Here is a 13387-nt window from a genome sequence, read left to right on the forward strand (position 1 = left end):
TGATACTCGTAAGACAGTAGCAAAATGAATGGCTCTAGCAACTCCAATGAAGAGCCTGTTTGCCTGCTCTGGGGAACCTCGATTACACGGCGATTGCATATGATTTGAAACACAGATTTTATAAGGGCAAAGCTCAATGATTCAGGCAATCACATAACTGTGCAGAGAGGGTGTCAGATACTTTGCAAACAGATCCAATTTCAGTTGGCTTAGACACCAATAAACATCAAGAGACACCATGTGGTGGTAATTATTTGCTCTTTAAGGAAAAGCCTAAATAAGCTAAATGTGTTTTAAAGTGTCAAAGAAGATACAGTAGGTGAAAAAAACAACTAATAACAGTGTTCTGAGAGCTTTTGACAATGGGTTCTATTGTAGTGTCTGCCTCCAATTTGTGCCCATTTATTAAACAGATACATAAAATGAGCCAAAAAAAGATTGCTGGGAGCAGGACTGCAGTAGCCCAGTCGCACGGGCCACGGACGAACAAATCCTGGTCCCTATGACTTCTAGAAATCACTGCAGATACCTATGCCTGGAGAGCTAAACAAATTGAATGGTCGTCAGGGTAGGAACTCTGCACATGTGACGAACTGTGAACAGTTTTTTAAACAGTGACTGTGCTAATAAAGAGCGCACTGGGACTCCGGGTAGAATCTTTGATCACAGTATTTCAAAGTCAAATTCCTTACAGACAGGTATTGTATGTGTTGTAAGCTGTGCAAAGTAAAACAAATGGACTTGCGACGTGAACTGCACTTGTCAATGCACGCGGAAAAAAATACACTGTGGCAAAAGCAGTTATTAAGAGGGGGGCTGCTAGGAGGTCTCAATCTTAAAAAAAATAAACTTTTCTTTTCATAATTTACTATTCACCAGAACAAGCTATCAACTGAAAAAGAAACATAATCAGCTTGTGACCAGCAAAGGCGAAAGTACTAGTCTTAATCCAACATCTTTCTCTGGAGGTCAGAACTAGTTCATTTCACCATGACTATGCCTGCCAGGATCTGCAGCAAGAGAACACGGGGACAATAAAAGTTGTCGCCACTTGATAAATCTTCCTGTTTCCACTTTCTTTTCTTTTTTTTCTTACACGTTTCTTTTGTTTTATTGTGATGTGTGGGTCCTCATAACTTCTTCGCAGAGATATAAATAATATATTCTTTTTTTTTTTTTAAATCACAGAAAAACTACATAGAGGATGCAATGAACACAGAGGCAAAGAGAATAAATGACCAAAATAGGGCATTTCCTACACTGAGGTCACTCTCATTCTGATGTTAAACTGGCAATTTAATGTGATAAAATATAGCACTTATCACCTGAGATCTGACTCCAAAAGACTGTTCACGGTCCCAAGGTTAAAAAAATAATCCGGTCGCGCCTCCTCTTACCGTGCACCTCATCATTGGAACGACCTACCAGCCTCTCAAATCCGCCTCCAGTATACAGTCAGTCATTTCAAGACTTCAGCTGTCTTGCATTTTAATCTTGTCTGCAACTGTTACATACGCCCCCTATATATTATCTCTAACTGTCCATGAAATGTCTGTAAACTGAATCTACGGTATAACCTCTGTTTATTTAAAGTAACCATGTAATGTTATCATAACTCTGTGGCCAGGACATACTTGAAAACGAGAGGTAACTAGATAAAATAGGAATAAAAGGAGTGCATATTTTACATTAACAGTATACACAATGTACGTGATTATAGTAAAAGAAAGTGCTACCACAAACAAAAATAATTTACTCTTATAGGGCGATGACAGGGCAGGCGATGCTGCACACCAGAGATATTGCTTAACATAATGAATTACATTACTGCCTAGGAGAGCTTACAATTTAATGTTAGGTGTCTGGGGCAAAAGAAGATCAAGCCACTTGCCCGATGTCACAAGAACCTGGCATTTATTATACATTCAGATAATTTTACTTCCATGGGTACTAGATCATTCTATTTTCTACTGTATGCTCATTTGCATGTCATTTCCCAGAATCCCTAGTTGCAGTGGAAGCACTGTATGCAAAGAGATAATGGTTAAAAGCCGGGTTGCAGACCTGTCTGAGATATGAATGTGTTCACAAGTGATATTTGTATGTGCTATTTTTCACAGGAAATTCATTGAGGAAATGTATCATGTAAATTTTGGGACAGAGAGTTATTTTTTGTCTTGCGCTTTTTTGCTTCAATATATCAAGGTACCTTACCCACATGCCCACTGTGTGCCCTAATTTGTTTTATGGGTAATGCCAATAGGCAACGTTTCATACTGTAACAGTATGTATGAAGTTTTGTGTCTATGTTGCACCATTTGTTGCTCCAGGTCTGAGGTGTCGCTCAAACTCCATTAGGCTGAGATTATACTCAGCGCGATGGTGCTCGCACGAGCGCCAAACACAAATGGCATAATCACTATGCGGCTGTCCCTAGTGTCTTTTCAAGCACGGCCACGTGATGTCAGCGTTACGTGAGCGGTTTAGCCAATGAGGGTGAACCAGCTTCGTGACACGTCCGCCATGCCTCTCCAATCTCCTGCAGCCAAGTCCACACATCGCTTGGGCAAAAGTAGTGGGCGAGGCCGTGCGGTCCGTCACGCGCGCAAGTAAAGACCATAATCTTTGCCAAATGTGAAAAAGTCAACTAACAAGCTTCTTACATATAATGTACTTAAGATCAAAAAACACAGAGCGCACCAGTCTTTGTGTTCATACTTAGCCCCCATTGACATAATAAAGTACTATAGATACTTGTAGCTTGTCATACTGTACCTCCTATTGGTCCAACATTAGAATTTTGCATGAGATGTTGATATACTACAAAAGAGGCATTTAAGGAAGAGACTTGAGAGGCCTTAAAAATAGTGCACAATGTTCATAGTACAAAATGTTACCCATTAAAATGTATCAATAATATAGAAAGAGTATGTAACTTTGATCCCTTTGGTGCTGCGGGGTGGGAAAGGTCATTGCACGGCATATTTTACTAGGTAGAAATGTCAAGCAATGTCTAATGCTACAACCTCAGCCAAAACATTGTACTTTTCACCCATCTAGTGCAGAAACGGCCCTCAATACATTGCACCTAAATTCGTAGGGATTAGTTTCGTTGTCGGCGAGAGCTGAGGAGGAATCATCCTGGTTATCTAACCTACAAGAACTTTGCCATAGGCACTACTGGTGGGAGGAGGGAGTATCATCAAAGGAAAAGGTAACTACTCTGACACAGCAATTTATGTAGAAAATATGGGCATTTTGTGCTTCCCCACTCAGGTGCCGGAGGGTCCTGAACCACATAAAAGAAAAAGTTAACTGTTCTTCAAATTAATTTTTTTTCCTCACTCCAAAGGTATTCCAAGAAATCCGAGAAAGATGTAAACGTTTTTAAAAAATGTCCCTCATTCCACACCCACCTTCCTTTTTTTTCTCAGATTTACAATGACACACCGCCTGATTGACAATAAATGTCAAAACGTACTATTCATCCTTCTCAGGCTTTGATGTCGAGTCAAGACAGTCATCACCCTGCATGGGGCCTCACAGGAAACAGACTCGGCCATGAAGAAGTTAAAAGCATTTTAACAATTAGGCTCCAAAAAAAAGACTGCGCTAGATTGCAGGACACGTTCTTATAAATAACTCTAATGAATGGCAGTGGCGAGCCTTTCGGGTTAATAAAATCATTTAGATTAGATTGCAAGAAACAGCCATTGACATGGTCTTCAGCTTTAGGTAACAATGTAGCAATCTTGTAAAGAGTGAAACATTTTCCCCGGCGGCACTATTTTCACAGAAGATAAATATGTACAGTACACGCATGGCAAATTATTACTGGAGGATAACAGGTGTGGGAACAGGCATAGCAGGCGTCAGCGCCCGTGCCGGCGCATTGTGTGTGCGTCGCGCTGCAACGCGCCAGCAATAACGGCTGCCACGCCTGTATTTTATATTTGTATTGTTCCATTATATTATCTTTCTCCCCAATTGTTTTCTTACAGTTGTTCTTACCAGGAAAGTTACATTGAGATGTTCATCCGACTTTCTCATTTGTCCTGGTAGTAAGGCTATTGAATTGCCACAATGCTAATTGAAGATTTTTTTAAAAAAAGTTTTAAAAACTTTTTTTTTTACTCTGTGTCCATTTCCTTCCTTTCTTTACCTCACTTTTCTGGCTCTCCATTGTTCTCCCTGCAGTTCCATCCCACATGAGTTGTGAGAAACAGCACTTTCCACTACTTTTATTTATTCTGCGCTGGCTGCAACTGGTGGGTGCGGGTGATTAGAGGCAGGTTTTGACAACTCTGTGAAAACAGCACAAACTCTGAATCTGGGTACAAATTGATGAGGCCAAAGTGAAGTTTCAACACTTTGCTTGGGGGAGGGGCGTGAGATAAAGATCTGAGCAATTTGTTGCAAGCACCTTAAGAAGCAGAAGGATTTATTAAATGTATGGGCAGAAGGTGTGTTCCAATGACTTATGATCTGAGTTTAAAGGCAGCTCACCTTGGGCACGTCATATTGGGAACTATTAAAATCCTTGGTGGTGTCTCTTACTACAAAGTCTCATCACTTGCCTGACTACTGTACCCTACTATTATGAGTTACTCAGAAAGCCTTCAACCTGTGGTTGAGCCATGGGAAACAAAATGTGATACATTGTAATCTCCAGTCAGCTGATTCATTAAAGTTGTAGATCTTCCAGAGCATGTTTGGGGGAAAAAATACAGAAAAATCTAATTACTATTAAGGCTAGCTTTAGATAATACATTTGTTTATAAACCACAAACTAAATGTAAAAACTGCATTTTCTCTTGTGAAACAGAATCACATGATGACCTTAGATCTGTATGTGACAGCTGCAAAATGACTGTGCCGTTTGTTTTTTTCATTTTAAAAGGTTTTGACAATTAGAAGAATACACAATGTTAAAGCAACAGCAGCCATACTATTGATCATCCGCAGTTCCCAAGGTACATTTCTCTGAAATGACCAATGTCTGTGCCGTGTCCCAGGAAGCAAAACGGCAGATTGCATTTCCAATGTCACTAGCTCACATCGCCACATAGGGGATTTAAAACCCAGGAAGTACGGGGTACCGTTACCTGTATGTACAGTATCTTGCTGAAAATAATGCAATTCCGTTATAGGGAACCCCTGGTTTCCATTCCATAAACAAAGGGAGCATTTGTGGCAGGGGAAACACCTGCTAATCTATTAAAAAAGTTTATCTTAAAAAAAAAAAAGCTTGAAGAAAGTTACTTGTACTGCACCGACACACTTTATTCGAGCAAATACCCGGTATGTACCTGGCAGATACCTGGAATGCGCCACTCCTAACCTCTGACAAGCCCCGTTGCATTTGCCTTCCCAGCCTGGGTTCATGCCTGGCTGATGGGCGGCTGATCTGTTAAATGATAATGATTAGGATTTAATAGGCTGCAATGCTTCGCGTGTCTACCAGATGGCATAAATTCATGAATTGTAATGCAGTTTATATATATATACTGTGCAGTATTGCAGCCAGCGGGAATAAAATGCTTCAATCCCTGCTTGGAAAATAACTCAATGTACTCGGGCAGAAAACAGTCACAAACCTCAATACACCCGGGTATACCCGAATTCGTGGGACTAGCCAAGCTCGAATAAAGTGTGTCGCCAGTGTAGGAGCCCTGGATGGCAAGTATTCATGACAAAAGTACGAGCAGAAGCTATAAGATAATGGGCCACAACAAGCCTACAGGGAAGTAAAACGAGCAGATGGAGAGTCGCATCTCCCGGATTAAACAGGAACTCGCCAGGTGTACAAAAACATAAAGGTGGATTTTAATGGAACATGTTTAAAATACAAAAAAATTAACAGACAAAAAAAATCCTCCCACGCGTTTCGCAATAGGTGGCGCTTTTTCAAAGAGTGAAACAAACCTACAGCCCGATACACAGCCTATGCGGAAGGTTGATGTAAAATGCTGCTAAAAGCAAATCACTTATCACAATGCAACGTGGGTGATTTAGGAAGTGACCCCGCAATTGCTGTCAAATACGGTCTTATAATTATCAAACATATACAAAATATGTGAATTGCACTAAAATGTCATTTATAGATCTCAAAATGAGAGAGGACTTTCAGAAAACATTGGACCCTGGGTTTGTACAAACCTTAGAACAAAATTATTTTCTTTTTACTCCTCATTCACTACAGTAAATAGAGATAGCTGCTATTATAGTACATGGTAACAGCTTATGAAATGTAATAAGTCAGGAGGCTGACATATTGTGATGTACAATTAGAGGGCTTGACTATAAGTCTTGCATAACACAATTGAGGTACTGACCAAATGCCTGGAGAATGATTATATCACTCCTTTTCTTTATTTGCAAACTTAGCTTCACTTTTTTTTATCACATGCTCACTCATTTTCTTACTGCACAAACGTAGAGATGGTTAGGTATACAATCGATACTCTACTGCTCTGAACCATATAAGCTACCATTGCCATGTCCCAACCAATAGGATTTTTACTAAAAAATTGTGGATTATTGGCATTGAACTTGAAAGCAGAGCTATAAGCTATAAACAAAGATGCAGATTTTGCTGAGTGTCAAAACTAGCAGCCTTGGTCTTTGCATAACTATAAACTGACATGGATTGTGTTGTACAAGGTACATCCACTTAGAACGTCTTCCCCTCCATTCAAAACAGCACTATCTGTCAGACGGAAGTTCAGGGCATGAACATTACTTTGGGTGATAACAAAGAAATTATATATAAAAACACTGATAGTAAATTCTTCAGGAATTCCTCCCCTGAGAAATCGGAACAAGGCATCCTTTTTTATGAATGGTACAGTGTGACCTTCAGAGACTTGCTAGATATTGCTCTTCAGAAAATGGCGAATGACTAATATCTAAATACTGTAGGATGAACTGATACAATTCTCAAAATAAACAACATAGAATGGGCAAACACTGTATTCACTGGGGCTTATGTAGAAAGGTTTGAAGACACACAGTTAATGGAAGCATATGATGTGTAAACAAAGACGGGAATTCTGACAAAGCATTTAGGAACCCTGATGAAGGTGCTTGTATGCATGGAAACGTTGGATGCTGCTATGACCTCTTCAAGTTATTAAAATGACTTTCATTTGACTTTATTGACTTTTCCCTTTTTTGGTGTGCTTGACTCTTGCCTTTTCATTACTTTTTGTTTACCTGGACCAAGACAATTTTTGTCTTAGCACCCTACCTAGCTACCTAGGAGTTTTTAGACCCTGTGTTTGGGTATCTCAAGTTCCTGGCCTCTGAGTTCATTTTTGTTAGTAAAACATGAAGGCTAAGTCCACAGTGTAGGCGCGTTTAACGGAGCGCATGGAATCACGCGCACCTGCTGCAGAGGCGATCTGTGGCCTGTGGCAATGCTATCATGCGAGCGATGGGGAGGCGTTCGCCCTCATTGGTTGAACCACCCAAGTGATGCAGCCACAATGCGGTAGCCACGCCAAAAGTAAAAAATCTCGTCTTTTGGAAATGCTGCTGCACCGCCGCCTTCATCACGGGTGTGCGCGCGCAGCATGAGTGGCCTCATAGAGGAGCCGTGTCTTGTTCGCGACGCATATGCCGTGGTGCGCACGGTCGTGATCACTGTGGACGATGCCTAAGGATGAAACCGTCTTACATGTACTCAATTAAACAGTACTCAGCAGAAAGAATCAAGTGTTTGTACTACCTATATTAAATTACATTCAGATATAGAGTTGTCTTAATAGAAAACAGACCCTATGCTATTCTATGTAAGCCCACTGAAGTAAATACATAAATGGTTCATTAAATTGTTCAGTAGTCAATGGCCAAAGTATGACGGCTTTCAGCGATAGAGTGCCAGAAGTCATTATCATTTTTTAAGAGACATTTCTTATAAAGGAAGTCTCCATTTAATGATAATAAGGCCCAAACTGCATGGGCAAAACACTGGATTGTTGTCATTTTGATGAACTTGTTTACATGGGATGCCACTGGAGCTTCATGTCTCAAGTGATGCCTTGGACACATCTTCCCTGCCTCCAAACTGTGAATAGACTTGGGAAAGATTAAAGAAACATTACGTTTCATTTCAAGGAAATGAACACAAAGCAAATTCTAAGATTTTCCCTAACGTGTTTAAACTTTAGCAAGAATTGTTAAAATGTCGTGATGATCAGATGTTTAAACTTTCAAATGACTGAAACCTAATTCCCAACCCCTTAAAAGTGATTTCTAAAGAGCTTTTCTACCTCATTTAAAAAGCACTGTGCTCCTGCATGCAGACACAATGCTTCTACTTTTACAGCAACTCTACCCAAAACGTTAGTTACATTTTGATGAAACCTGCGAAGCAGTCCCGAATGCTAATTACAAAGATATCATCCCTCCATGACAGGCCAGCAGAGGTATGTCCCGTTGCTACATAATAAAGTGATAGTAAACCATAAAGAAGTGTATGGTGCCCTAGAGTAAAGTCATTCCCAGAATTAAACTCCACATTGGTGAAAAACAAAAATATCCTGGACTATTCTGGTAACGTTCTTTGCTTTCTTTGAAACAAATGTATTTGAAAATAAATCAAAGCTGTCTGTGGATATGCTGCCTCTGCGCTAGATATGTTGATGCAGCTGGGAACAATAGAGGCGTATCTTATTTTTGGAAAGAGATGGATGTGTGAGAAATCTGGGCTTATACAATCTGAAAAGAAATGGCCCACATGCTAAGTGGAAAAAGAAAAAAAAAAGTTGGGTGTGTACTGTATAATAATAATTTAAAAAAAGATCTTTCACCCCATTCACTGATCTGCATCTTGTAACCCTTTCAGTGCAGCATAGACAGTGGCCATTGCATGATGATATTAAATAGTAACAACTTATTGTTTCATTTTTTTTAAAGGTGTTTGTTTTTGGTTATTTTTGTACTTACTGCATGCATACTACTTTTAAACAGCATATTATGGGGTCTTGCCCTATATATTTTAATATTGTAATTGCTGGCCTGCATTCAAGAACATGACCGCTCCTTTTTAATGGCATCCCATTGCTGAGCTTAATGTGCAATAATTTAGACCATGGGTGTGCAAACTTTTTTGTCTGCCCCCCCTGCTTGCGCCCACAATACCTTTTCTCCAGCGCTTTCTGACGTCATGTGACATCGTCATGTGACCCATACGTCATGTGATGGTGTGTTGCCATGGCGACACATCGCCAGAAGCTGCCGGAGACAAGGAAACGGACTTACAGAGGCCTCGTCCGCTCTCCCAGAAAATTTTGCGCGCCCCTGATTTAGACAATATTACCTATTCGGCCAATTTTCGATAGATTGCGACGTGTCCCAAGTGTAGGTAGTTGGTTGCAAAGATCAGTGAGGGGCACAGTAACTTTTAGGGTATTAATCCCTTTATTCAGGGAGCTAACTGGGGTCAGGAAGGCACAATTTGTATGTTCCCTTTAAGCATTTTCTAATATGCTTCCTATCAGAAACCTGTCATATAAGTGACACTGTTTCTTTAAGTCAGTTGCAACGTATGATGTTAGAGTAACAAAAACAGAAAGGCCAGCGCATAATACAAAATGACATATAATAGTGCAATACCTCAGTGCTTATCTGCTCATGAAAATTGGTCATTTAGTTAAACCCTTTGGCCAAAAGGTTATAAGCCTGCAGCCACTTCACGGCATGCCCAATCTGCAGGTCCTAACACTACCTGGCACAATTCTCATGTACCCCTCTTTTCTCCTGGAGGGAGAATGATGTTAGACTATTGCTATCTATAAACATTGATAAACTGTGACCATTATTAACATTAAGGTGAAGGCAATTCTCAATCTTGACTATTGTTGAAGTCACAGCAGTACACTGGTACACTCAGGGGACAATTCAAATGACCACAACACTACAGGCACTAACTACCTTTAACTAAATATGTTTATATGACATCCCACCCACTAGAATTTAATTTCGTGTATCGGTGCTATAGAACGCAATGTTGTACACTGTAAAGCTGTAGCAGCCACGAAAAATGCCTGTCCCTGAAGAGCTTTCAATTCTAACTATTAAGTATCTCTGGCTGCATGGAGATAAAATGTACCCAGGGTCACATTGAGGTAGCACAAAAATGTGTCTCCCACTTCAGAGACCAGAGCTGTACACCCAGCAACCATTTCGCCTATCAGAGCTTACTTGGGAAAAAGAGGCGGCGAATCAAAGCCCTGCTCACGATGTTGTTATTTATTATGTTTCTGGAACAGCAGATGTCTGTGATAATATTTCTCGCTGTTTTCATTTTAGCTGCTGACAACAGCACTGAGCACTTTTGTGCAGTCCTCATATAGACGGTGCATATAAACTGAACACAATCCAGGTGCCTGTGCTGTGGGGCCTGCGATACACTGCCATCCCATGCCTTGCAGGCCCTTCTAGCACTGAGAGGGTTAACCGATGAACGGTAACACAGAGACTGCAACAGTGTGCGTAAACAGCAAACCTAATCCGTGGAAGCCTTCAAATCTGTATTTTCAGTCTCTGTGAAAACACCAGGATGTTGTAGTATCAGAGAACTGGCTTTTTTTTTATATGTATCAAAATGACCATAATTGCTATTATTTCTGATTGGCTATCCGAAGCCAATGATCGTGTAAACCATACCCCCTTTTCTTACTGTTGCTTAGGAGCATGAATGACCATTTAGCGTTGCCACCTTAATGTTGCTGAGAATTCAGTCCCCAGCATCTGCCCAGTGAATACGCAATATCAGAAGCCTCAGGAAAGCTTCTTATGTAAGTCACAAACCACTGACATCACCTCTAATGCTACAGCATGAAACAGGCTGGATTGCGCAAACTCATCCACACACACACACAACGATCAGGTGACAGACGAGTTTCCTTAAAACGCAAAACACACAGAGCAACAAAGCGTATGGAAAAAAAAAGCAATCTGGTCCTGGTACAGTCGCTGTCACTTGATCTATTGGACATTTATGTGAATATTAAGCAGCAGGCTGCTAGACTAGAGATGCAAAAGCAACCAAACACACCACCGTTCATTTACTATCGTCTGTAGACCCCTTAATTGCCAGAGGGTCGTGTTGTTCCTCGCTCTGCCCCAGAATGGGTTAATTCTGCTGGATCCATACATAGCCGCATCAATACAACATCAAGTCTAGCTGGTTTCATGATTCTGCCTAAACAAACAAGCAACCTGTGAATGCATATTAATTGGCTGTAAGGGGATGGACTGTGCTATGTGAGTAGGTATCTCCCAGACAGATGGATAGATACTGCAGATAGATACAGTAACATCACTTAGCTGCAGCAGCAGCGAGGGCAGCAGCAGTGTCCTCGCAGTTTCAAGTCATGGAGATCTTTGAGCCACCGAACCATTTAGTATGTTAAAAAACACACGGTACAAACTTAAAATACATATTAAAATATATACACAATACATCATTTGTTTATTTAAATGGCATATGACGTGTGTAAGAGAGAATAGAGATATGGTACTGTATGATCGAGATACACACAAACACACACATACTGTATGTGCTGCAGTTCTGCAAGCATCATATCCAATCGAGATGGGTGAACAACTCTGCAAGCTGCTATTATGCATGGTTATGTGGGTGAGTGTTTCAAATACAAATCCAACTCTGTATTATTTGTCGTATTCATCCTGTTCCTAAAGATCCCTTCAACCCGATGTCCCTGGTTTTATTGAGAGCGAAAAGCCACTAACTTTTAAAGTTAAAAAGAAGAAAAGGAAAGCACCCCCCTTTGCCCATCACATTCACCAGCTGTTGACTCCTTTTGCTGCTTGAGTAGCAATGCAGATTCCCCCCCCCCCTTTTTCCCTAGCAGCAACTAAGGTGATAATGAAACATTTGGGCACTTATTAGCATAAGATAAGCAATGTTATCCATGAAGCAGGGAGGGTAAGAAAAGGTTAGGGAATAACAGTTTAAAGGCAATTATTTAACCTTTTCGGTGCTGTAGGGGCCAACAATCCATTGCCCCGCACAGACGGGGTAATAGATCCTAGGGAAGACAGATAGATAGATGCTGTTGACAAACTGCAGTACAGGCATAGTGCATCCAAGATGTGGTACTCACGCACTGTCTCCTGCTTTGGATCCAAGCTGCTCACAACCTGCTGGACGCTGCCGATCTTCCCTTGTAGCGCCCGCACACGGCGCGCCGTGACCTGAATCTCCACCTCGATCTCGTGGAAGAGGGAGCAGGCGTGCCGGGCCACGTCCGACAGCTGCCGCAAGATCCGCGAGAGGGCGACGTTGCTGACCGCACACAAATCCAGCGTCGCCGCCTCTTTATCCTTCCCGTCAGCGGGTAATGGTTCCCTGTCATCTGAGGGCAACTGCGCCGAGGATACCAGGGCCACCGACATTTCCTCCCTGGCACTGCCCCGTGGGTGCTGTTGTCTCTGCTCATCTCCCTGATCCCGGCAACAGCTACCCTCTGCCAGGGTGACAGCATACCTGCACAGCCACTGGGGCTCCACAATCCGCTTGGCAAAGGGCATTGCAGATCCCCTTTCACGTCAGCCTATAATAAAGCCTTGGCCCTCCAATCCTATGAAAACCACATACAAATGCCACACGAAAAAGGAGGAAACTCTCAAAAAACACCAAAACGAAAAAGAAAAATACTGTTGCAATCCACACACACACTGTGCCACTCCTGTGCAGGGTTATTTGTTTTCTCTTTAATGCACTGATTTCCCCTTAATCTTTCGCAGTTCCTAATTGCCGGTAGCGGATTGTTATACCCATGGTTTCCACTCCATGTGCGACAATGTGCAGATGTGACTTTGGAAGTATTGCAGCCCTGCACTGCCTGCCTGGATCCTCGCTTCCCTCTGATCATCCAGTTGCTTTTTGGAGAGATTGTCTCTGCCTCTCTCTCTCCCCATGCCAGAGTGAGGCAGACTGAAAACCTGGAGGCAGGAATTCACTGAGATGTATGAATAGGGAGGAGGAAGCAGACGGGGACAGGGGGGGGGGGGGGGAAGGAGGTGCCGAGAAGGGGAGGGGGAGGAATCAGGATTTTTCGGATGAGACACTGCCTTCCTTAACCACACGGAGTCACTGAAGAACCCAATTTTATGGCAAGACATTCTGCAGCAGCTCACCTCTGAGCTTGCAGTCTGGCTTTACACATCCCCAGGCCATGGATTCTACTTCTGGATTTGCAGCTTTAATTCCTATTGGAAATCAAGGTTTACAGAATACGCCGAGACAGGAGTTTGGAAGCCTGAACTACTTAATGTACATGGCACAACTAAATGTGGTCAAGTTGCTGTCTGTGTAACTGTGGATGCAATGATTAACCTCTACAGTGCTGAAGTG

The 13387-nt window shown here is 41.8% G+C and overlaps 1 protein-coding gene across 2 annotated transcripts in view; it reads right to left on the bottom strand.

The window, feature by feature from the left end:
• Nucleotides 1-12977, bottom strand: part of NHS (NHS actin remodeling regulator) — a 314641-nt gene extending 301664 nt beyond the window's left edge. For both annotated transcript variants that reach the window (XM_075589804.1, XM_075589803.1), the window contains exon 1: nt 12135-12977. In XM_075589804.1, coding sequence (XP_075445919.1) covers nt 12135-12561 — 427 coding nt within the window. In that variant the 5' untranslated portion in view covers nt 12562-12977. The remainder of the gene's footprint in view (nt 1-12134) is intronic.
• Nucleotides 12978-13387: the final 410 nt, after the last annotated feature.

The sequence above is a fragment of the Ascaphus truei genome, chromosome 3 (genome assembly GCF_040206685.1).
Source record: "Ascaphus truei isolate aAscTru1 chromosome 3, aAscTru1.hap1, whole genome shotgun sequence".
Taxonomy (NCBI): Eukaryota; Metazoa; Chordata; class Amphibia; order Anura; family Ascaphidae; genus Ascaphus; species Ascaphus truei.